The sequence below is a fragment of the Cynara cardunculus genome (genome assembly GCF_001531365.2).
Source record: "Cynara cardunculus var. scolymus isolate 2C chromosome LG 1, CcrdV1, whole genome shotgun sequence".
Taxonomy (NCBI): Eukaryota; Viridiplantae; Streptophyta; class Magnoliopsida; order Asterales; family Asteraceae; genus Cynara; species Cynara cardunculus.
The window spans coordinates 11,321,004-11,347,240 of NC_037528.1; the positions used below are offsets into that span (position 1 = coordinate 11,321,004).

Below are 26,237 nucleotides of genomic sequence, written 5' to 3' on the forward strand. Positions count from 1 at the left end.
ATTAAAATAAATTTAATCAGTAATTTTTTTAATTTGAAAAATCATTGAGAGAATATATTTTATTTTTAATTAAAATAAATTTTATCAATAATCTTTTTTAAATGTAAATATTTTTTCGTAAATGTAAGTAATTTTTTTGTTATATTTGTTTATTTTTATAGATCTAAGTACTATTTTGGTTCAAAAAATGTTTAGGGACTAATCGTTCAAAATATGAAAGTCCATTGGTTTTTTTTTCCAGACTTTTTTCATTATTTTATCACATTAACCGGTTGTATAAGTCATAAGGATGTATGTAACATGTTTCATAAAGTCCATTGGGTTTTTTTAGACTTTATTTCAACATTTATTATATTATTAAAATAATATATAAATTTATTATTCTAATAATTTTTTAAAAAAATAACTTATATAAAATAATAATTCAATATTATTGGTAGGAATGAATGAAACAAATTAATTTTTTTCTATACATCAATTTAAACTTGAGTTTTTTCCATTTCAAAAAAACAATATATAAAATATATCAGAGTAAAATAAAGAACTGAATAATTCATATAATGATTTAAAAATAATTTATATAAAATAATAATTCAATATTATTGGTAGGAATGAATGAAACAAATTAATTTTTTTCTATACATCAATTTAAACTTGAGTTTTTTCCATTTCAAAAAAACAATATATAAAATATATCAGAGTAAAATAAAGAACTGAATAATTCATATAATGATTTAAAAATAATTTATATAAAATAATAATTCAATATTAATGATCGTTTTGTCAAGTTTTCACATTATATATAGATGAATACATCAAGAACTGTTTTCACTGAGCATAATGATTTTTATATAGAAAGTTGGGTGAGTTTAAATATATTAGATTTTAAATTGTTATATAGCTTTTTTCATCGATAAACTGTAATTGAAATCATAACTCTTATTTATTCAAATTTTATTACTATGTAAAAACCAAGTGTAAGTTATATTATTGTTAAAATCTCCTCTAACAAAACCACTGAAGCTTCAAAAACGTTAAAATTCACGGCTCTCTTCGTATTATGCGGGTAAACAACTAATACTTATATAATTAAGTGTTTATATTTATAAAATCTGCACCACATGATAGAGTATCTTAAAAGAATATTTCATAATAACTATTTATAAACTAATTTAATTTACACTTAATTATTTTTGTTATGAAATTAGCTACAAAACCCTGGGACATCCTTCAAAAAAAAAAGGTCATATTTATAAAACAACCAACAATTTTTCATCGATACCAACAATGTTACAATACTCGGTTTATTTTGATCATGCATGCTCAAAAACCCATGTGATATACATAATAATAACAGTAACAATAAATATGTGCAAAAGTTGTCATAATTCAACGTTGGATTGCAACCAATCATATGTATGCAGATAATAAATTCAACGAATCTGAACGAAAACATGTAGTCAACGAATAAAAACGAGATTGTTACCCAATTGGTCAACATGTGAAATGATGATAAGGCTCGAAATGGATGTGTATGGAACCATATCGTGTTATAGATACGATAGCTAGGTAACTCCAAAAATCAATGTGGGCTCCAGTAGTCATGTACGAGCAAGCAACTTTAGTACATAGCAATTTGATAACTTACATTATACATACATTAAAGTTAATTACGTTACAAAGAAAATACGTTGATCATCTAACAGTGTCATCAATGATTAAAAAATTGTATCATGAGAATAGAAAGAGCAAGGTGGTAAGAAACGGCAACTGATGGCACAATGCAAGAAAAGAACGTGTTGGACATAAGATTACAATGATAGAAATGAGAAAAGTTTTCACGTAATATGTTTCCATTTTTTTCTTTCAGATATAACTTTGACCAGATAAACACTTTGATGACAAATTGAACACAACAAAGCGTAGGATTTGAAATGGAATGTATAAAATGGATTTCTATCGTGTTGATAATATTTTACCCTTCCATCGTCGTCCACTGCCATTCACCACCATCGTGCTAAAACCCCCATAAAAGGGTATTTTGGTCGGTTATCATTCTTTCATTTAATTCTAATTTATTTGACAAATTATAGTTCAATTCATGCTGACCAAACACGTGGTCAAATCCAATTCCAAAACATTATATGAACCAAACTCTTCCTTCGTTTATGCTCGTTGTCACACCCACCAGGCCACCACCCACCCTACCCCACTACTTTTCACATTCAAATGATCAAATTTCGTCAAATTTCATTCAAATTTCTTCAAAGTCAATTTTATTTAATGAATTCCAGTTCCACTAAATTTCATTCTATACGAACCTATAGTTTGCTTCTTGCATTTCTCTATTAACTATTTGTTTAGAGAAAAAGTGTAAGATCCCACATTGGTTGTGTGGGGTACCAGGATCGTCTTATCTTGTAAGGGATTGGATACTTCTTCTACATACGCGTTTTAAAACCGTGAGTCAGGTGTATGGACAAAACAAACAATATCTGTTACAATTGGTTTGGGATCTTACATATGGCATCAGAGCCGAAAACCGTACTGGTGCACCAGCGTGGACGCTAGGCTCCCAAGGGGGTGGATTGTAAGATCCAACATTGGTTGGGGGTGGGGAACCAAAGTTACTTTATAAGAGACTATATACCTCATCCATCAGAAACATTTAAAAACCATGAATCTAGATATATAGACAAAAAAATTCGTTTTTTCTCAAATGTTACAAAATTACCTCATAGCATCATTCATCCAAAGTCAAAGTCGGGTCCATCATGGTCCCCTCGAAAGGCCGGTGCATGCATACATACATACATGCATTCATTTATTAGTTATTGTTGTAAATATTATCAAAATCAACGACAATTAAGACAACTCATCACGAGAAAAGTAATATGTAATTATCATATGAAATTAAGTTTGATGATTAAAATAAAAAAAAATTATCACAAGAAATACGATATCTAATTGATCATATCAAATTAAATCGATGCTTAAAATAAAAAGATTTATGTAAGAAAAGCAGTAAATAATTGATCATATCAAATTAAGTCGATACTTAAAATAAAAAGATTACGATAAAAAAAAGCAGTAAATAACTGATCGTGTGAAATTAAGACAATGGTTACAGTAAAAAGACTATCACGTGGAAACTAATGTTTAGGAGGACCATTTTTCGATTTCATTAAGTGTAAAGATTTATCTGATCAGATAAATGCCAAGTTACTTAATCGTGCAAAATATGAAAGTGCATTGTGTTTTTCTCGGATTTTTTTGCCATGTAATAATGAATTTTACCACAATAACTGGTTTTTGGTCACTTTTATAGGTTAGAATTCGAGTTGTTAACATTTTTATACTAATTAATTTTTATAATTAAAATGTACAAATAAAATTAAAAATTATTGATATTTAACCATTTTCACTTAATTATTATTCATGATAATAACATTCTTTATAAATAAAAAATAAAGCAAAAATTAATTACCTCAATTGATCAATTCCTTATTATCTCATTTGATCATTTTCTTTATTGATACTTCATATTTTACGAAACAATTTTTTTTTTAAATTATGTACATTGTACGTGTTTACGTCTACTTTTAAGTTTAAAGAATTGTTATCTAAATTGAATTATTTTACATAACTTGTGATTTTATATAAGTTTGTTTTCTTAAAAGGCCCATTAGTCCGTCGTCAAGCCTGTTCCGCTTATAGGCTAAGTATGGACATGTTTAAGTTCTCATGTCCGTCAAAAAGGATTTGGGTTTGTGATATTGAACTCGTTAAACGAGAAAAAATTGGTTAGACTCGTGTCGAGCCCAACCCAAACTTACAAATAAACAGCCATAGATAGAATAGTCATATTTGTTCGATTCAACAAGTACATAAATTAATCCAAAGATTTAATCGCTCAAAATATGAACAGATTGAAACTCAGTTTAGTCACTTGGAATTTATTAAAACATTTAATTAAAACTAAATTAATATTTAAATAATATGTTAAGGTTGAAATGTGAAAATATAATGTTTTTGGTGCAGAAGTCAAAGTCCGAAGTTGCATTCTCTGCTTCCAAATTTCAATCTCTTAGAATTTTATTCATGCAATTAAATTACTTCCATCCATACACCAAGTGGTCAAATATTAACCACAATGCTTGTGTTCGATTGATTTGAGCTTGAGCTTCAAAAATCAAAAGTATCTTGAGATCTCGGGTTCGAATTCAAGAAGGAATAAAAATCTCTTCGTGTCCACAGATGTTCAAATACGGTGACTCCGGGCTACCAGCATAACGGGTGGTCGTCATGAAATTAGCCGGCTCGCATATCAGGTTGAATATCCAGGTTAATAAAAAAAAATAGTCAAATATTGCATCCAATTCAATTTTTATTTAATGCACCCCTAATTTATTTATTTTTTGAATTTTTATAAAAGAAAATTCAAATAATTAATGATATTATAAAACATCCCAAAATCCTTGTAGCAGTCCAACATTTTTTTACAAAAAAATGAATAAATTTAGTGACAGAGGCAGAAATGTGTGATTATGGATGGATGATGGTAACATCATGCCATTTTTTTTTATCGATGTACGAGTCAAATTACGCTCATCTTGATTAATTTTACAGAACCTTTTAATAACACTTAAAGGACTCGAACCGATATTGTACATCAGAAAGCAGAGGCAATCTCTTACCAGTTAAATTAGCCGTGAAAATTATATCATGTTGTTTTCTTGGTTGCTTTCGGGTGGCCAATATGCCATGGACGATTGTGCCAAAAAGTGGATTGCTGCACCTGAAACGCCTTCCTAAATCTTCCTGCTATTGTCTCCTTTTTATCTTCATGTTCCGTATCCCCCCTTGAATGCCTCAATTCGCAAACCTATATACCATCATACCAACCGTTTAATTCAATTCAGTTCGTTCCATCTTTATCCAAAAAGATATATTCAGTTGCTTCGATCAAACTCTAATAATTGCTTATGGTAATATGATTGTGTGCGCGCATGCACACACACACATATAGAAGGGGGGGGGGGGAAGAAAGTTCACGAGAAAACCCCAAAAAAATGAAATATTGATGAACACTAACCGTTCATCAGAACGGTCATGTGGATACTGTTAACATGTGAATGTTGGTTCTTGTTTTTATGCATGTGTGCTTGTTATGTTATGCACATGTGCATACCAGATAAATTGCTTAAAATTACTAGTATGCACATGTGTATACCATTCAAATTGCTTAAAATTACAAGTATGCACATGTGCATATCGTTCAGATGAATGGTTACCCGTGTGTTCATTAGTTTTTCATTTTTTTTATGGTTTTTCCTCTGAACTTAGCCCTATATGTGTGTGTGTGTGTGCATGTAGGTGGAGAACGAGAATATCTACATTTAACAAAAACACAAGAACACATTTATCACATGTGGTAATACACGTGATGGGGCCTAGTAGCGTGCACACGACTTGCCCTGCAACCTAAGTCATGTCAAAGGTCGTTTGCGTCTCTTACTTAGTATCACATGTATATCATATGTGATGGACCATAATATCACATGTGATTGACTCTAGTAAAACAACGTTCTCGTTTGAATCATTCCTCCATATATATATATATATATATATATATATAGAGAGAGAGAGAGAGAGAGAGAGAGGAGTGATCATATGAAAACCGCCCTCATTTGTGTAAACCGTGCAAACCACCTTCATCTGTCGATTTTATTGTTTAACCTTATGAAATTTTTTCATGAAATTGTTTAATCTTATGAAATTGTTTCATATAATACTTTTTTTGATGAAGTTGTTTCATATATGGTTGTGAAATTGTTTCATATAATACTTAATGAAACTGTTTCATGTATTTTTGTAACATTAATGAAACTGTTTCATGTATTTCTCTAAAATTAAAATAATGAAGATGATAATATCTATGATTAACACCCTCCACAATAAAAATGATTAATCAACCTCTCATAATTACAAAAAAATGAACAAAATGAAAAATTATGATTGGTTGAATGCGGTTTGCACGGTTTGTACAAATTGAGTGGTTTGCATTTGATCGCTCCCCTATATATATATATATATATATATATATACTTGGGATCATATGAGACCAAAGCTTTTTCGTGAAACCCGTAAGACCAATTCTCAACCTTTGGATTAGATATACAATCTCAACATTCATAATTATAAAATAGCGACAAGACTTCTCAATAATTACAAAATTGCCACCGTGCAATTTTAGACCATTATATTATTAGCCTATAAAGTTGATCAATGAACATAAATTGGTGTCACGAAAAACCCTTGGTCTCACGTGAACCCAACCCTATATATATATATATATATATGTGTGTGTGTGTGTGTGTGTGTGTAGACGAGTGACCGTGCTAAAATAAAAGTTATGGTGAGAGCAGTGAGAACAATTATGAGCCTTTCGACTTTTGATAGTTGATTTTTTAATGTAACTTAATTTTCTTCAACTGTTTTCAGTACCTTCAATTACCCTAAGGGGTAATTTATATACGTTTATCTTCAAATTCATTTTCACTTTTTAAGTCATTCACGAACTTTTACATATATTTATCTTTTTTACATGTATGAATTTGTTAAAGTTTCGATCATCATCATAAAAATCAACAACTGAATGTTAGATAAAGGTATTGTTCTCTGCTTCTTATGGTAACTTTAATTCTCGTGTGTGTGTGTGTGTGTGTATATATATATATCATACCCCATCGTTGCATGTTAACTTTTGGCCTCCTTGTTCACCAATTACGGTCTCCTTCTCTCCCTGTTCATTACCTGCAGCCATCGTTAATCTGGAAATTATATAAAGCTGTTCCATACTAATCAATTAACAGATCGAAGCTGGTTCGATTCAACACCTGTAGTAGCACGGGGGCTGGATTTAATGTACTCTCTAAAGCTCGGAGATCCAAACCATGATGAATCAACATCGGAATTCTTCCCTCCTCCTCCATTATTAGCGGTGGTGTTGATTTTTTGCAACTCCGGTGGTTTGTCGACGATCGATGATGATGATGATGGTTGAGGTGTATTTTTTATTAACAATTTGGGAGCAGCAGTGCGTTTGTTAAACGCCTCGTCCATAAGGTTGGATTTGGACATTCCGCAACCCATGGTTATGGAGGAGGATATCTAGGTTTACATATGAAGGAGGGAGGAAGGAAGGAGAAGCGTGAGATAGAAATTGGGGATATTGGGGGGAATCGGAGTGGGTCGGCGATCGAGATTATGTGATCGATTTCAGTGGAAGGAACCAAGGATGTTACGGGTATTGCGGACGTCCTTCGATCCTCTATATTTCTAATCCTACCCAACCAATCTTAATTACCACCTTCATGCTGCTTAATTTGTGTTCTATACTTTTGGCTTCTGTTTTTTATTTTAATCTCAAATCCCCATATTTCATTTATGCCATGTAATTAGGGTTATGCATCGAGCGGGTCGGACGGGTTCGATTGGACAAACCAAAATCAATCAGGTTTCGGATATGGAAAGTCAAGCCCTGGATTTTGGGTTTCAGATTCTAGATTGTTTTAGGTTGGGATCGGTTGAGTTTACGCGTAATTATATGCAAAAAATGTATATTCGATCGATTTTGATGATGGATTCAGTAAGATTGATGAATTGATATTAGCCTTAGAAATTATAACGAGCACGACTGATTAGAATGTAGGATTGTTAAAGAATAATTAGATAAACAAATGTATCTAAATAATATTTAAAGATCATATATACACATTAAGGTTTCCGGGCGGGACGGGTGGCCAGATACACCCCCAAAAGTCAAGTTCCGGATGTTCAAATTTTTAAGAGTTCGGGCTTGCACAAATACCTCATTTTCGGACAATTCGAGTTTTCGGACAATTCGAGTTTTGTAGACCCTAGTATTAATGATAGAGTAAAATACATACTTGGTCCCTAAAGTGTGTGGATTTTCATGAATTTGGTTCTTAAACTTCATTTATTACATAAAATACCTTATACTATGCACTTTCTTTTAGTTTGGTTCTTAGACCAAAAGGCCGTTCTAAATTCGAGGGCAAAATAGTCTTTTTCTTGTTATTTTTCTCTAGTTTTAACCTGTTTTATAAATAAACCTTTCTGAATTATGGACCTAAATGTATACATTGAAAGTAGAAGGACCAAATAATCAAATTGTACAGGGGTCCTTTTTGTCAATCTTCAAAACTCAAGAACACCCCCTACCCATCACCCCGTACCCCTTTGACCTGACCCTTACCCTACTCGGCTACTCCGGCTACCTTACCCACCTCCGGCGACCCTCGCCCTCTCAGCACCTCCGGCGACCCCACCTGCAACCCTACTTGGGTTAACCCAAACCCACTCCACCCAAGAACACACACACACACACACTAGCTCTCGTTCCCTTTTCTTCGTCGTCGTGAGTACCTCTTCCCAACCATTGGCTTTCTTTTCACAATCATGAGAACCTCTCGGTACACACATACACAGTGGCTTTCTTCTCCGTGGTGGGTTCGTCTCACAAAGAAGCACGGCCGTCCCAGGGAGGGCGGCACCGGCGCGTGCCCTGCCCCAAAAAAATACAATACTAGTTTAAAAGAATTTAATAAATTAAAGAAAACAAAAAACCGTAGCATATAATAAGAGGCAAAAAGAATTTAGTAGATAATAAGAGCTCAAAAATATATCAATTAATTACATTGAAGGGAAAAAATAAAAAAAATTAATTGGTCATTCATTATATGTTATTGTTTATTACCTCTCTAATTTTTTTTTCTTGATAAAGTCCAATGATATTAGTTATTGCTATCTTTATATGTTTGATTGTTTTCGCGCTTCAACAGTTGAATGTTAAGATGATGTGCTTGCTATTTTTATATATTTTTGTTGTATATTTTTATAAATTTTTGCTTCTATTGATTATTGTTATTTGGTTATCTTGTTCTAATTGTTTTTATTGACTTTTGTTATCTATTTTTGCTTCTACATACAATATTTTACTTTGTTTGACAGTCAATATATTGTTTTTTTTTATAATTTATGATGTGTTTCATTGTTTTATGATTAATCAATAAATTTTTTCTCTTATATATGTTTTGTTCCATAAACTTTTAATCTTAACATCTTATTTTAGTTGAGCAAAAAAAAAAATAGAATTTAGATATATTCATCAATTGTTTGTCTTATGTATATTTCATTGGAATTTCACCACATCACAAGATTCTATTTAAGTGCTCAAACAATTATTTGTTGAGCTTGCATATTATATGTTTAATTCAATATTTATTCTTACTGGATCTCAATGGATTATCTTTACTTTCATATTCTTATTGATCCTCATCTCATCTATCTACTTGTTTAGAGAACCTTGATAATTATCTTTATTATTGATCTCTAATCGACCCTCACAATTACTTCATTCACACAAATTCTCTCTTTGTATCAAAATAACACATATTTCTTGTTATGAACTAAAAAAATTCTTACTTTTTATAAAAATTTATCAACCATAGTTTCTATACTCTTGGTTTCAAATTACCTAATAAGAAGTACGTAAATTTAAGTACTATGTTATCTATAATAAAAGTAAATAAGATTTCTTTCCTCAGTAAATTATTAGCATTTATTGTACTTAATTTTATACTAATAAAAACATTTATTGATTTTTTTCATACTTATCGAGGGTCACTACAAGAAAAATGAGCTTTGACGGTGCATCTTCTAGCGATGACATGTTTCCTTCACAAGTTATAGCGACGACATGTTGTTGTTATATACTATTTTTAATGATAAATAGACTTTTAGCGACGACAAAAATCGTTGCTAAAAGCCTTGTTTTCTTAAAGTGTGCCCTGTTTTTCCATTCACTCAGGACCTATAAAATGTCAGAAACGGGCCTGCAAAGAAGGAGGGGGTTCGCTGGAGCAGTAGTGTCGGGGTAGGAGTACGGGGATGACGGAATTCTCTGGAAAGATCGCCGCAAATAACGCCGGTATTGGTGCCGGAGATTTGTTGATGAAGTAAATTCACGCCGGCGGTAGGTCAGTGGAGAAGGCGAGGATTTTTCGTTTATAGTCCCATGCCACGTGGCATTATTTAATTGGTGTTTAGAAAATATAAAAAGACAAAATGTAGAAAAAATAAAAAGAAAATAGATGACTTTTTTGCCCGGAGACGAAATTCAAAAGAAAATACATACCATAAAGGCATTCTATGTAATAAATGAAATACGAAATATAAGGGGTTCTTTATTAAACACTTATTTGGTAAATGCTTAACGCATAAATTATCTCATCAGGTGAATGTTAGAAGGGCCAAGAATCTCACCGGGTAAGAGCGATGAGAAAGATGGAGAGTCTTACCCGGTAAGTGAGGATGGAGACTCTTACCCAGGTAAACGCTTACCCAGTAAATTGTTACATTCGATATGTTTTGATGTACTAAAATCTTACGCATCAAAATAAATTATAGTGTTGACTCCTATTAGTAAGCGTTTATCGGGTAAACATCTAGGTAAACGGCCCCTAAATCCATAAAAATCCACATGGCACACAAATCAACTTTGTAATTTACTAATAATTATATATGGTTGGATTCCGTAAGAAAGAAAGTTATCGTGAGAAAGATGAGAAAAGATCTCCACTCTTATATCAATCCTAATAAAAGATCAACAGTAACGAGATGGAATCAAATGCATCAGATCAATTCTCGTATCAATAGCAATTCATGATGTGCGGGTGAGATTAAAAGTGATCAATGGTCAAAATCAATTCTTACCTTTTCACCTTTAACTCTTATTCTCAAATGATCTTTCCTCATATTATATATTACCTTTCATTACATTTTAATCAAACGAAAGGATTGTTGACAAGATTTTAATAAACATTTTCCCCAATGTATTTGAGTTGGTCGATCGATAAATAAACAATAAACTAGCAACTTATAAGGTCCGAATTGGATTAAGACGATCTAGCCTCAACCCATTTTGCCAATAATACATACAACATTCAAACTCCTCCTGAGAGATGATCAAAAATGGGTCTCAGACGTGGGTGATCACAAACTGATCCCTTCAAAATAAAGCCAGCCGGTCCCAGTTCCAACTAAAAAACCTAGGACTGACTTAAGACCAGGTACTGGTCCCAGTCCTAGACACAAGTCCTTTTTTCAAAACATCTTTTACATAATTGTTGGTATAAAACTGTAACCGACATACTAACGTTGGGCCCGGCCCACTCCATACACAACTGTTGGTCTAAGACTCTAAGCTACTAAAGCTAGCATACTTGTTAATGAAAAACAAAAATGTTATAAATAAGTCATCGTATTCTTTGGGGAAAATAGATTTGGGATCACGTGAAACCAGTCTGTTTTCGTGAGACCATCTTTTTATACTTGAAACTTCACAACAAAACGCTATGAAAGTCTTGAGCAATAGATTTGTTAAAGAAGATTGGGATGATAATGTAGCATATACTTAAGCAATAATTGTTTCAAGTGTAGGTGTTAGCGTTTAGGTCGTGCTTTGGTAGAATCAGGGTTGGACCTATTAGGTGTTGTGCGAACTCCTGTGTATCCGTTCACTCGGTTATCGATTTTGAAGGATGTCTTTAAATACATTGAAACCGACTATATAACCTAAATTAATCACGGGTGAGATAGTTGGATTACCACTCCACGTGCAAAATGTCGTGAGTTTGAATCTAATTTCAAGTGAAACCTTAATTTTTATTTTAGGCTCCGGTGCCGGCCCATGGCATTTACTCCGGCCTTACAATTTGGTATATATATATATATTTTTTTTTTTTTGTAAGGGTGTCCGGGCCAAAGCCCGACTAATCCCCGACAAATTTGGAGGCTAAACATGGCCCCACTTAAATGTCGCCAACACTTCTCTCCCAGGGCTCGAACTCGGGTTCATGACTATGTCATGCCCAAGCCTTTACCACTAGGCTGGAAGGTCTTTGACTGGTATATTTTTCTTTACTTTGCCTTTTCTCACCTATTGCATTTACTCAGGCCTTACAATTTGGTTTTTGAAAATATTAATAGCAAAAATATTGTTAGAAGGATCAAACTCACAACCTTAGATCGTCGTTTTCTTGTTAACTTTTCTCCCATTTTTGATTTTTTTTCCATTATTTCTTTTGCCAAATGCCAATTTAACTTAAAGATCGTCGTTTTTTATCTCATTTTCAAGGTCGATTTATTTGAAAAGTGTGTACTTTATTCCTCAAATCGATATAATTGGCTTTTCCTTATGTCAAAATGCGTTGACTTTCTCTCTAGGTCAAACCGCGATTGTTCGTGCCTTTCGATCCACCTTAAACATGCACCCGCTTACAAAAATTTCTGGATCCTCCATCAGGTAACGATAAAATGAATTAAAGAAAATAAAGAAAAATAACTTGAAATTATAATTCTCGCTTCTTTTACAAATCAAGAGAAACGGAAGGTTAACTCTCCAAACCCAAACGATTTTTATGTGATGTATTTGTTGGAAACGGGAATGATAAAAAAAAAATCATAAAAGCGTAAAAAATAATATCGATGTAAATGTCGATTTTTGTGTTTATCCAAGTTTACAGTTAAAACCCTCGTATTTAATGATTGAAAAACCGATCATTTTGTACTAAGGAGCTTGTTTTTCAAATATTTGTGACGGTAAAAATAAGAAATTGAACATAACGAGAAGCTTACAACAAGTTGTTGGAAATCAAGTCCCAACCTTAAAAAAACACGCCAAAAAGACGACGCACAAAGAAGGCTTTCGATATAAATTATCCTAAGTATGAGTTGTCTATTCAACGATTTGAAAATAAGTTCAACTATTTAGACTTTGTGCAGGTCGTTAATTAATTATCAAACAAACTTTTTTTTAAAGAAAGTTATATAATTTTATTTTTATTTGATAAATATATAATATTCTAGAAAATCAAAATGACATGAATATTGATCTTTAAACATGATTGGGTCTATTATAAAAAAAAATCTAAAAAGTTGATATATAATATTTATATACGTCAAATAAAATAAATAAACTTACATACCCTATTCATTTGTGGTCAGGTTTGAAACCCTAGGAGTTCAAAGACTCACATACCAATAGGGCTATAAACGAATCAAACGTTCAGCGAACCGTTCATGAATCGTTCGGCGGAAAGTTCATTTACGTTCGTTTATTTAATAAATGAACGGACATGAACAATTTTTTTTGTTCGTTTAGTTAAACGAACGAATATGAACAAAAGTCTCGTTCGTTCATTTATGTTCGTGAATGTTCGTTCATTTACCGTTCGATTATATTCGTTCGTTTATGTTCGTTTATATACTAAATTTAATATATAATTTTTTGTTTATATACTTTGAATTCAAATAATATTTATTTATGTTCGTTTAGCATGTTAACGAACGAACATAAACGAACACGAGCATACCTGATTTCTAAACGAACGAACACGAATACAAAGATTTTCGTTCGTTTACCGTTTGTTTGTTCGGTTAAGTTAAACGAACGAACATGAACAAGCCTCTGTTTGTGTTCATTCGGTTCGTTTATATCCCTACATACCAATAGGCTAAAGGCCCTTTGGTGAGTAGCTCCATGTTCCTCGAATGGATCTCTTAGTTGTTGTGAAGGTTGCCCAAAATCGGTATCTAAAAAACAAATTTTCATTTTGATAAAAGTTTTTATCGAAAATATTAAGGAAACTTCGCAAAACCTATTATAGTGTCTCCAATCTTGGGAAATAAAAAACACTAAATATGGTTAACCCGTTAATGAAAAAAAAAAAACCCAATTTCGTTCACACCTTAAAAAACATCAAATTTAAGGTTTGAGAATGATTTTCTAGGAAAAATGATGGCCCACGGCTTTTGCAGTATGAAAACTCACACGGCATTAGTTAGAGGCAAATTTGATGATTCGCCGGTCCATTGAAGATGCTCTTGAAAATTGAATGTAAAAGGATTTCAACATTAAATCCCACTGCAATAACCTTGTTGATTCAAACGGTTTGAAAATCTAATAAAAATTTGGATTTCCCCATTAAGACGTCTTAATAAGTTTTGTCGGATTTTCCAGATTTTTTGTTTTCAGCTATAAATAAACGAATTTGAGAGAATATGACAAAAAAATGTTATGTTTTAAAAGACTTTGTCATGCAACTAAGGGGGTGTTTGGGATTGCTTATTTGAAACATCTTACAAAACCACTATTACCGGTTTGGTAGCAGTATAAGTTGTTTTTCCAAACACTCAAAAGTGCTTATTACCAATGTCACATCGGAATAAGTCAATAAATTGTTTTGCAGAATAAAATGATTGGAAAAAGGTCGCATAATAGAAAGAAAAGCTATGCATTATGTTCATAAGAAACAATTTTCACATAGCATCTCAAATGGATGTGGCCCCGATTCATAACCTATTTACACAACTGGGTATATATGGAAAAGGGCTCACTCCAAGCGACATAAACTATTTCCATCGATCAATGTTGTATCACTTGTGAGATCAAGTTCAATAGAAACGACAACTCGATCCCTCGACCATCCTCCTCGTCCGTCTTTTCCCTTTTCTCGTCATCACTACCCTTTCTCGTCTTCGTTTCACCAATCGCCCTCGTTATCTCTTCCACAAGATCAACAATCACCCCGTCTACTCCCATAAGTTGTTGAACATGCACCGTTTCCGAGAAATTACTGTTCCAAATATACAAAAAAAAAAAAGAACCCAATTTTAGCTTTCTTAAATCAGATCAAATCAAACAAACTCAGTATATTTAAACTATTTAACTACTTACTTCAACTTCCCATATGTGAGAAGGGAAAGATTTGACCCTTTGATCTCTCTAACTACTGAGGGGTTTCTAAAAATTGCCTTAACTTCTGAAACTATTCCATCCAATCTACCCTCTAATGCCAACTTCTTGGCTTCCTCCAACGAATTCCTTCGAACATCATCGTACACCTCGTTTCCTCCATTCGTCAAGAAGTAAACCTGTTTTTAATTTCAATCGGTTTTGATTCAGTTAACCACGAACATATATAAACACCAAAAACAAACCCATCTTGTTCGAATCGAGAAAGAACATATACTCACAGGGTATCTGTGTTGAAGTTTCTTCATAAGTAAGGCTGCATCAGGTTGGAAGCTTGAAAAAATTATAGGTCTATCTTTAGCATTCTCAGAAACCACCTGAAAAGAGCAAGTTTTGATCAATAACCCAGATCACAACTTGTGATTGATTAATTGATTCAATTATGTATATGTATATGTATATGTATATGTATATGTATATGTATATGTATATGTATATGTATATGTATATGTATATGTATATGTATATGTATATGTATACCTTCATGATGACTTGAAGAACATGGATGAGATGATCTTGTTCATAGACAACATTGTCATCAAACTTCAACTCTATGTTAAATCCAATGCAAGGGTTTACTTTCTGGAAAGCTTCTTGTAGAGTACACAGATGATCATCAGATTCGACATCCCACCCCACAATCTTGCCATTTACTTTTCTAACTAAAGATTTCCCCTCTTTGCCTGCTTCCCTTTGGGGGCCATAGCTGAAGAATTCGTTAATCGTCAAATCAGTGGCTCTCTTCTCAAATACGGTTCCCTGAAAAACGATTCGATCTACAATTAGTACAAGAACACAGCATAATCATGGTGATCAATCAGATCGATTAATTAACTAAGCCACCATTAAGCAACTCACATGTTCTTGAGAGAGGATGAAGTTATCGTGAAAAATGATTGCTACATCATCTTTAGTCACCTACAAGAAATTCACATTCAATGTTAATTTTACCGCCATAGACGATCTACAAGAAGACAAAATTTTCAAAGAAGACAAGAAAGTAATTTGTACTGTTCGATTGAACACGAGATAAGCTATGGAGTACGACCGATCGATGATCGGAGGTATGAACTCAAGGAAATGATACATGCTAATGCATCGACGAGATCAAAGGCATTCAAACTCGATAGAATAATTTATACCTGAACGTCAAACTCGATATAATCGATCGGATGCTTGGCCGCGTTATTGAACGAAAGAATTGAGTTCTCCTTAAACGCCTTCATTCTCCGATCTGTCGACTGTAATATATTCATGCCGTGGCCTCTATGACCGATCACCGTAAATTTCGGAAAGCTTTTGCCATTTTTACTCACATCCACACCTGATTCGTGAAGAAAAAGTTAAACAAAATCCATATCAACTTCACATACGAACAACTATTTTTTTCAAATTTAGAATGAAAAAATCGTACCAGTAGGTCGGCGTGTGGCGTAGAGCGACAATGAGGCAGCGTTTTCCGGCACATGATCGAGATTTGGTACGTCGGAGACATGAACGGCCTTGGTAGCCATTTTTAACCAGAAAGTAGTGAATTGAAAGGGGTTAGAATACAATTGGAGGAAGGGTTGCGGAGAAAAGAGGGGTTTGAAAAGGGTATTTAAGCATCAAGGCAATGTGAATCACCATGGGAGAGAGGAATACATGGAGGATTGGATCTTCCCACAGAATATTCCTCTCCCCTTCCGAACCTTCCCTCTTTTCTCCTGTTGTTGTATTGATTGATGCGTTTATGCTTTGGATATTCGCATTCCCAACAAACCTGCCTTTTTATAACGCCATTCATCACACGCTTTTAACCGATCCGCATATTCCGTTACTTCTTTTTGACGGATGTCTATTCTTCTTGCTTTTTTTTCAATCTTTCGTCTACGTCAATAAACGACATCCACTTCTTGTAACGGTATTTCCGCTCCATTGAAATTAATAGCAACCGTAAATCTTGGTTAAATCATAGAAATTGGAGTAAATTACATCTTTAGTCCCTATACTTATATGTCTTAACGACTCTTGTTTTTATTTATGGAAATTCACAGATCGTGTCTCACTTTGGTTGCATTTTTACAATACAGCGACCCAGATTGATGATCTGTCTATGGACCGAGCACATTAAAAACAGTGTAATCATAGGGATCCAGATTGTTGATTTATCAAGGGACTGAACACATTAAAAGATTGCAATCACATGGAGTCATGGACCCGACTCATTAAAGGAAAAGCAACCACAGGGATTTAACTTGTTAAAAAAAACGCAATCACAAGGACAAATTCGGTTAAATTTTCAAAAAAGACGATAATTGTTAAAAAAAAAAAAAACACTTAACCACAGGGGTAAACATGTAATTTACTCTAGAAAATTATGCATTAAAAGTCATGATTAATTTTAGAGTAAATTGTGTTTTTGTCCTTACTGTTTATTAGAACTTGCAACTTTCATCCTTACAATTTTGGTCCCTGTAATTTATAATCATTACTATTTTCGTCCATAAGGTTGACTAAATTTTAAGTATTACAGAACAAACAACAAGTAATTATAAATCATATGGGCTAAATAACAATAAATTAAAAATTATAAGGATTGAAAAATAATTTCATTAAACCATAGAGATGAAAAACTTAATTTAATATAAAATAATTTTATATAAGCATTTTATATATATATTTTTAAATATAAATGCTCACACACTCCTTATTTCTCACCATGTTTTAAATTCTTATTTAAAAGATTAGGTTATAATTAATACGTAATTTTTAGACATAAATAAGCATTACAATTTTTAGTTCATTAAAAGGTTGTTTGACAGTTGCTGAATAGTTTGGTACCGAATTATTAAGTGGTTATAATGATTAAGAGATTCTCGTAATATAATGCAAAATGAAATATAATTATTCGATAATTATTTACAATAGAATTAGGGTGTTGAATGGTTATGGGAGACACAAGACACAAAATGATTCAAAGAGTTTTAAAACCATTAAGAAACAAACTTTTTTTACCAAACAAAATTTACCTCTTAACGATTTAAAAAATTATCTATTATTAGGAGGTAAAAAAGAAACTTTATCTTTAAATTAATTTATTAAATAAAAATAAAGTGAAATTTTCATTATTTATTTTTAAAGCTAATATTTTAATATAAATGAGTTAAAATTTTCTGCAATTTTTATCCTTCTGGAAATATAAATCCAAAATAAATAAAATAAAATATTAGAAAAAAAACAAAATAGGATAAGTTGGGAATTGAAGTGTTGCTGTTCAACATATGTGGACGACTGTCAATAATCACGTGGCATGAACATTGAGACCGGAATTTTTTAATCAGCCTGCATTTCCAATAATAATTCATTTTTATATTTATTTCTAGAATATCATCACCGTCATTATTTAAAATTATAATATTATTTTAAAAACCGATTATCCGCATCAAATTATAGTGGTGGGGTCCACGCCTCTGAATGGAAAATGTCGAAGCTCCATGAGATGTATTTGAACTTTTTGGGCCCCACATCGCCCCATTTCGGAGACGACAAACGTTCGTATCTCCGACTGCAAATATTGTCGTTGTGGTTCTTTTCATTTCAAAGGACATGTTCTCTAATTACATGCAAATAAAACTCATCAAAACTTTATTTTTAATTCGTATAATTAATTGCAGATAAAATTAATTAAATACATGATAAACATCTTATTTTAAATATAAAAAATCTAAAATATAATTAAGAAAATATTGAGTTCTAACATAACACTTAATTATTATCTTTATAAAAAATTATATTATTAAACCCGCTTATTTTCAACTCCCCAAAGCATTTCGTCGCTTACTGTGTTTTTCCTTGGCGATATAAAATTCGTCCACCGGGGTACGGGGTAATAATAATAATAATAATATGCATTTTCTTTAAAATATTTTGCAAGCCCATGGTTTTCCGGTGAGAGACAAAACAAGCTCTTTTATTTTGTTTTTTTAGAAAGAGGGTTTTCAAACAAAGATGTAAACGTGTTTTTCATTTTTTTACCTTTTTGATCTTCGAATTTTCTTGATTATTAAAGGTAATCGATTTAACGTTATCAATTTGTTTTTTTATTAACTTGGATATCTAACTCGCTATGCAATCCGGCTAATCTCAGGACAATCACCTGTTTTGCAGAATGTCCGGAGCCACCGTATTTGAACCTTTGCGGTCATAAGGGGATTTTTATTTCTTTTTGGATTTGAACATGTGATCTCCTGGTACCTTTGACCTATGGAGTCAAGTTCAAACCAGTCAGACACCACCCTTGTGGTTCGTTATCAAATTGTTAATCTTGCCTCTGGTGTTTAGACTATTATTCCTCGCGAGATGTGCTAAATTTGTTTATTTTGATGTTTTTATGATGTGAACTTTGATACTGAGAGAATTCGAGAGTTAACAGAGTTTCCCGTAGATCATTGGAAAAGAAGAAAACGAGCTCGAGAGAAGCTTGTAATTCTGCACTTGAAACTGAAAAACAGTTCCTGGCATGACTTCTCCCACGCCTTGTGTCGCGTACAAGGTCGTGAGCACATTCTGACGGGTCCTGAAAGAATTGCATTTATTTATTTTCTTAATTAGTTTAAAGCAATTATTTAATTTAGTTGTTATTTTTCAACTTTATATTTAAATTAGGATTATTATTAGTTTATTTTTTATTTTTATAATTGATTTAGATCTGGATGATATTTGAATTTAATTTCAGTCTTATCGTTTAGTTAGTTTAGGTTATAAATAGGGTTCAATGTTTTCAGTTTCTTATTAATGAGGTATTTAAGATTGCTTATTTAAAACAACTTATGTTTTTCTTTTTGAAAAATGGTTATCAACTTATGCGGGGTCAGATCGGAGTTCTATAAAATGTGTTTGGATTAGTTTATGCCTACCAAAACGTAATAAATTGATAAGTTGTTCTAGTGGTTGGCAATTTTTGCTTAAGCATGTAAAATGACCAAAAATGACATGAGTAAGAAAGAACTGTGTTCGAAAGTCGCTTACGTGAGGAAGAACTATCGATTTTGATTTCTTTAGGAACTCGTCGAAGATCGCTTCTTGAGGAAGGAGGAACTGGGTTCAATTTCTAATTTTGTTGGTGAAGTTCAATTCAATATTTGTTGATGAACTGGTTGATTTTGATTTATGTAGGTGAAGGTTTTGATTGAAGGTTCGGTTTCGATTTCTGTAAGTGAAGGTTCCGATTGAATTTTGTAGGTGAAAGTTTCGATTGAAGGTTCAATTTCTGCAGGTGAAGGTTTCAATCGACTTCGGTTGATCTCTTTAGGGCATACGTATCTAATGAGAAGGTAATTAAGGTTTAAGGTTAAAAAGGTAAATTGGTTTCTGCAACTAATAAGTTGAATCTAATAGGTTAGAATGAACTAACTTATTAGAAAACTCCTAATTACTGGTTTGACACCAGTATAAACATTTTTTCCTCATCCAAACACAAAAAAATGTTTATTACCGGTACCACATCGGAATAAGTTGGTCTCTGTTGTTTATACCCAAATACAAACAACTAGGGGGTGCTCATGAGTTGGGTTGATCGGGTTGAAGACATTTGAACAACTCAAGCCAATACTTGCGGTTTGAAAAATCTTAACCCCAACCCAACCCGAACCAAAGTGCTACCCAACCCAACCCGTACGGGTTGGTGGGATTGATACTTTGGTACATTAAAATATTCTTCTAACCTAGAATATGTTATTTCTCTACTCATACTTTCTTTTTCATCATCAATCATTTGATACAAACTTATTCATATTTCTTACGTATATCACATTCAGTTAATTTTCTCAATTACATATATATGTTCACAGTTATTGAACATATATGCGAATGAGTTATATAAAGATGTGAATATATTGAAAATATATGTATATAAATAGCATACATGATAGTGTAATTGTCTAATGTATATATTAATAGAAATTCAACAATCATATGAAATCCAAGAAATAAAAAGATATTAGGTTCATCGGGTTGTGTTGGGTTCAAATAATAGTAACCTAATATCAATTCAGTACCTACTGTTTGATAATTTTACAACTCGATTAGACATCGAGTTGTTTCAAGTTAAGTTATTTCGTGTTGGGTTGATCAGATTGTTCGGGTTTTTGAGCATCCCTACAAACAACACTCTTAAACTTTATTAAGTATAATAATGGTCACTCTGGTTTACATTGTAATTTGAAAATGGTTAAAAATCTCAACTAAATGAGGATTAATTATGTTATTTTATTCATCTGTTTTGTCTTTTACCCAAATTTATATTAAGGACCAATTTTGTAGTTAGGTGTAAACTACAAGGACCAAAATTGTAGCTTACTCAATCTTATATTTATTTAAATATGATGTTTAGATGTATGATTTTCAATAACTAGATAATTATTTAATTAAATTTAAGGATAATTCAGTAACTTCTAATGAATTTGCAACTTCATATCTACTTCTCCAAATATGAATTATTTAGGGGTTGTTTACCAAAAGCTTACTCGAGTAAGTGAACATCAAGTCACATTACTTTACTGGATGAATATGGTAAAAACCAAAAAATTTACCCGGTAAGAGCGACACAAGGACTAAGAATCTTACCCGGTAATAACGACACAAGGACCAAGAGTCTTTCCCGGTAAGTGAATGCGACGACCCTTACCACGGTAAGCGATTACGGGGTAAATTGTTGCATATAATACCGTTTTGGTGGACTAAAATCTTATCCGATAAGTATATAATAGTGTTAAATTTTACCAGTAATTACTTACCCAGTAAGTACTTACCGGGTAAGTGTTTGATAAACGACCCCTTAGACAAAAAGGTCTCGAAAATCATAATTATATCAATCACAATGAAACTAATGATTCCAATCAAACAATACCAAAGGTTCTTTGACCTAATGGTATCGTCGTCTCTGGCTTTCTAAGAGGTTAGGGGTTCAAAACCTCACTAAAGATGAACAATATATGAGTTTATTTGTTGCATTTATCGTATATAAATATTATATACTTTAAAAAGAAAAAGAAGGTTGGATCAAAACACACATGTACACCATAAATCCCAACTAAATTTGTACAAAAATGAACCTAAAACCTACCAATCCATCTTTCCATAAGCCAATCCTAAGTCTCAACCTATCTACCATCAGCCAATACTATATAAACCAAACTCATCAGTATATCTTATCCAAAACTGGGTTCTGAAGTGGGATGTACGCAGATTTGTCATCTACCTAAAAAGTAGCGCCGTTGTTCTTATAATAAGCAAATACTATATATTCCTTCCAAAAAGATTAGTTGCTGTTTTCGGGCTAATGTCTGTATCTCTCTCCCCACATTTTCGCCTCTGCTATTGCCTTGGCTCGTTCATCCTCGTCTTCCTCTTTAAACATATCATCTTCATCGTCACCTGAATCTTCGTTTGCAATTAATCTGCTCTGCCGTCTCTGACCCTTACTCGCATTCGGGTCCGACAAAGATGCCACGAAACCCAATGCATCGACAACTTCATTCATGTCCGGTCGTTTTTCTTGATCATCATCCATACACATCAATGCCACCTCCACGACCTTTCTTACAGGTCGCTGCATGAACTCTCCTTTCATCCGTGGATCTGCTAATTTCACGTATTTCCTTTTATCCATCAACATTGGCTTCGCCTAAACAAACACAAAAACAAGCAATTAGGTACCTAGTGATAGGGTTTGTTTGGTATGCGGGACAGTACAAACAAAAACTTGTTGTCCCACGTTTGGCGCAACATTAGACTTTGACAAAATAGGACTGAGTCAGCAAAAATTAGGGAGATGGAACAAGATTGGTAAATTATTAAACTACCCACGTCAGTTTAAAACCCTAAAACCTTTCACAGTTCTTTCACCGGCCTACGGCACTCTCGCTGGTACAGTCTCGTCCCACGTCATGTCACTTTCCGGTCTGCCAACCAAAGGCAGCCATAAGCCCATAATAACCAAACCATATGGATCTGGTATATCCCGCATATAAGTAGGGTATGGGGATGCAGACCTTGTAACTATCCCAAAGGGTAGAACGGCTGTTTTATTGAAGATCCCTGGCTTGCAAAACAAAAACAAAATAAAAAGAGACAAACGATGCCCGATGATTATTCTTAAGAAAATGATGTACCCATTCGATAAGATATTGACCTCCTTCCTCTGATCTGTCTAAAGCCTGTCTTCCAGTCACTAGTTCCAATAGAACCACCCCGAAACTGTATGTATCGGACTTTATTGTTAGGTGTCCTGTAAACCCATACTCGGGTGCACAGTAGCCCATCGTCCCCATCACCCGAGTTGATACGTGTGATTTGTCACCCAATGGCCCAAATTTAGCCAGACCCAGGTCAGAAATCTTTGGGTGGTACCCTTCACCCAATAATATGTTGGCTGATTTCATGTCCCGATAGATGATACGAGGTTCACAATGATTGTGCAGGTAGTCCAGGCCTCTAGCTGTTCCTACAGCTATCTTCATTCTTGTATTCCAATCTAGTGGCTTCATATTTGGCTTAGGATCTGGCGAGGAACAAATCAAATGAAAACTGTTAGGATATGTGGAATCTTTTTTGATCTCTCTCTAAAAAAGCCCTTATAGAGAGAGAGGAGAGGTTCCTATGTAGCGTGTCCATGTGGTAGACCCCGCCTCTGATACTATGTTATGATATATATGTAACCCTTTTGAATTCTCTATAAAGATCCCTTAAAAAGAGGAGAAGTTTCTACATGCATGCACAAACACACACACACACATATATATATATATATATAGAGAGAGAGAGAGAGAGAGAGAATGTGTGCGTGTCTAGATCATGTGAGAAATTTCACTTCCGTGAGAAGGGAGAATAAGTGAAGATACATCTATAACATATGAATGTTATGTTTTGTGAAGATTGTATCTTTCACATTACTTTCAAAGGTGTATTGAAAGGTTACTTTCAATATTGTGTGAAGCTATATCCACAGTTCTCATGACAAACCTTCAGTCCTTCACACAATATGAAGATGTTTTCAAGTTCTCGCATTCTAATGAAAAAGGTGTTGTTCTCACGGAACCCAACCTATATATATATATAGAGAGAGAGAGAGAGAGAGAGAGAGAGAGGCAGGTTCAAACGAGAACAATACCTAAATAAGAAAATAAGAAAACGGCCAAATCACGTGCAAAATCAGATGTGATTTTCCATTAACGACCAACAAAAGGGAGAGCAGGCAACGTGGCCTGCGACAAAGTCACATGAATCACATATGATTGTATACGTGATTTTAGTGTAAAATCACATGTGATTTGATCGTTTTCTTATTTTGTTATTTAGGTACTGTTCTTGTATGAACCTAACTCTCTCTCTCTCTCTCTCTCTCTCTCTATATATATATATATATATATGTTTGGCTGATATGGGACTCAACAATCATCTATTTCTAAAATTAATGTTTTATGACACATTACCATGTAGATGATCTTCCAATGATCCTAAAGGCATGAATTCATAAACAAGAAGTTGTTTGTCACTCTCTGAGCAATATCCAATCAAAGTAACAATGTTTGGGTGACACACCATCGAAAGCATCGTGATTTCTGCTTGAAATTCCTTATTCCCTTGTATACCATCATGACTTAGTTTTTTGACAGCAACAACCTGACCATTTCATCACTACATCAAAAGTTAAAACATATGAATTGAAGGTTGATAGGTGGAGAAAGTTAATTACTTGGTTCGGGTTCTCTAGCTTTCCTTTATATACTTGGCCAAAGCCACCTTCTCCAAGAAATGCATCTTCCCTAAAATTACGAGTAGCCTTTACAAGTTCGTGGTAACTGAATTTTCTTTGTTTCCTTACAATGGTATCCGGAGGATTATCAACCTTCAAAGGTTTTGTTCTTGATTCCTGCTCCGTTGTTTTTGTTCTGGACTTTTCCTTTGATTGCTTGGGCAACTCATCATGCACCTTTTGAACTGCATCAACACCATATATAGAATCCAAAATCAAAAGGATGGAATCAGCTTTAGCCTAACGATTAAGTAGCAGGCAAGGAGGTGTAGGAAGAAGCATTTTAACTTTCACGGTATGATTGGTACGCGGACGGGATCGGATTGGACAGGCGAGAGTGAAGTAGGCGGCAGTGAAAGAGTCCCGGAAGGTTTTAGAGTTTTAATTTGATATGGGTAGTTTAATAATTTACCAATCTTGTCTCATCTCTTTGATTTTTGTTCCACCTATTCCGGTGGGACAAAAATGCATTTTTGTTCCACTTAGGTCTAATATCGTGCCAAATGTAGGACAACAAGTTTTTGTTCCGCTTAGGTCTGTCATGTCTCATTCTATTGATGCTCCAAATGCTCCACTCAGGTCTTGTCTTGACTCAGCCCAATGACGCGCAACAAGTTTTGTACTCTCGTCCTGTCTCGCGTACCAAACACACCCTCAATGTCAAACTATGATAGAAGATTTTTATATAATTTTCGTTACAAACATCTTCCGCAACATATCTACTATTTCTTGTGTCAATTTATTCTTCGGGAATATTGATTTTGAAGTTAAAGCATACTGCATTCAAGCTCAAACAGGAATTCGAAGGTCCTCAACAAGATTTCTGTGTCTTAATTAACCAGTAAAACCATCAACTAATTAACCAGTTAAGCTACAATTTCATTGATGCATGTTTCCAGGTCACTTCAAACCCTAATGATTAACCATGATCCTTGTTCAATCTTTGTTACGATTCAATTAAACATACAAAACATGAACTTCGGTAATTCGTAATCAATTCATCATATAGGGAAGAAAATAAACATGAAGATCAGAAATAATCGACGACTGATCCAATTCTATTAAAAACCTAATATTGGACATCCAATTATCCAATTCAGAAACATAAAGAGAAAATTCAGACGAAGAAGAAATACATACATATATATAGAGATATAGACCTGTAGGAGCACTGGTGGCATCTGGTGGTTTCAAATTATTATGTTCCTCGGAAACGCCATCGTCGTCGGGGTTAACCTTCCGATGGCGGGGAAAGCACAGACATGATAGTCCTCCCATCTTCTCCCACCTATCATGAATAATTGCCTTCAAACCCCCTGTTCTGAAAAGCATTTTCTAACCCAAATCGAGGCACCAACATAACAGCGGCAAATTATACACGCAAGGATCATAGGGTTCTTGGGTGTTTGTTTATGGCAAAGATATTCAAAAGCTCAAAACAAGAAGTAAAAAAAGAGCACCTATCAAACCAGGGCTCTATATACCTGTTCATCATGTTGTGCCCGCAAAACACTCGCACACCTGAATTTTACCCTAAGA

General features: G+C 33.5%; 3 protein-coding genes across 3 annotated transcripts; all 3 read right to left on the reverse strand.

Annotated features, from left to right (window-relative positions):
* Positions 1–4,651: 4,651 nt before the first annotated feature.
* On the reverse strand, positions 4,652–7,320 carry LOC112505815. Its single transcript, XM_025109865.1, has 3 exons — positions 6,900–7,320; positions 6,746–6,816; positions 4,652–4,885 (listed from the first exon to the last, which is right to left on the reverse strand). The coding sequence occupies exons 1-3, from the start codon at positions 7,153–7,155 to the stop codon at positions 4,724–4,726; spliced, it is 489 nt and encodes a 162-aa protein (XP_024965633.1). The 5' UTR covers positions 7,156–7,320; the 3' UTR covers positions 4,652–4,723.
* A 7,039-nt stretch (positions 7,321–14,359) lies between these two features.
* Positions 14,360–16,645, reverse strand: LOC112514873 (glycerophosphodiester phosphodiesterase GDPD1, chloroplastic). The gene is made up of 7 exons (XM_025121506.1): positions 16,317–16,645; positions 16,045–16,226; positions 15,761–15,820; positions 15,383–15,661; positions 15,124–15,219; positions 14,825–15,021; positions 14,360–14,723 (listed from the first exon to the last, which is right to left on the reverse strand). The coding sequence occupies exons 1-7, from the start codon at positions 16,414–16,416 to the stop codon at positions 14,513–14,515; spliced, it is 1,125 nt and encodes a 374-aa protein (XP_024977274.1). The 5' UTR covers positions 16,417–16,645; the 3' UTR covers positions 14,360–14,512.
* Positions 16,646–21,922: 5,277 nt separating this feature from the next.
* Positions 21,923–26,237, reverse strand: LOC112528998 (probable serine/threonine-protein kinase PBL7). Its single transcript, XM_025140082.1, has 5 exons — positions 25,859–26,237; positions 24,639–24,883; positions 24,376–24,565; positions 23,056–23,444; positions 21,923–22,568 (listed from the first exon to the last, which is right to left on the reverse strand). The coding sequence occupies exons 1-5, from the start codon at positions 26,028–26,030 to the stop codon at positions 22,221–22,223; spliced, it is 1,344 nt and encodes a 447-aa protein (XP_024995850.1). The 5' UTR covers positions 26,031–26,237; the 3' UTR covers positions 21,923–22,220.

What these genes read in the sequence shown, in the direction of transcription:
- LOC112514873 (XM_025121506.1), bottom strand. Translation starts at nt 16,416, where the DNA reads ATGGCTACCAAGGCCGTTCATGTCTCCGACGTACCAAATCTCGATCAT. An exon ending in CGCCACACGCCGACCTACTG is followed by an intron (nt 16,227 to 16,316) that starts GTACGATTTTTT and finishes TTCACGAATCAG; the next exon opens with GTGTGGATGTGAGTAAAAAT. An exon ending in ATATCGAGTTTGACGTTCAG is followed by an intron (nt 15,821 to 16,044) that starts GTATAAATTATT and finishes AATTTCTTGTAG; the next exon opens with GTGACTAAAGATGATGTAGC.
- LOC112505815 (XM_025109865.1), bottom strand. Translation starts at nt 7,155, where the DNA reads ATGGGTTGCGGAATGTCCAAATCCAACCTTATGGACGAGGCGTTTAAC. An exon ending in CAGCCCCCGTGCTACTACAG is followed by an intron (nt 6,817 to 6,899) that starts GTGTTGAATCGA and finishes CGATGGCTGCAG; the next exon opens with GTAATGAACAGGGAGAGAAG. An exon ending in AGTTAACATGCAACGATGGG is followed by an intron (nt 4,886 to 6,745) that starts GTATGATATATA and finishes GATGGTATATAG; the next exon opens with GTTTGCGAATTGAGGCATTC.
- LOC112528998 (XM_025140082.1), bottom strand. Translation starts at nt 26,030, where the DNA reads ATGCTTTTCAGAACAGGGGGTTTGAAGGCAATTATTCATGATAGGTGG. An exon ending in TGCCACCAGTGCTCCTACAG is followed by an intron (nt 24,884 to 25,858) that starts GTCTATATCTCT and finishes GTGTTGATGCAG; the next exon opens with TTCAAAAGGTGCATGATGAG. An exon ending in AGCTAGAGAACCCGAACCAA is followed by an intron (nt 24,566 to 24,638) that starts GTAATTAACTTT and finishes TGAAATGGTCAG; the next exon opens with GTTGTTGCTGTCAAAAAACT.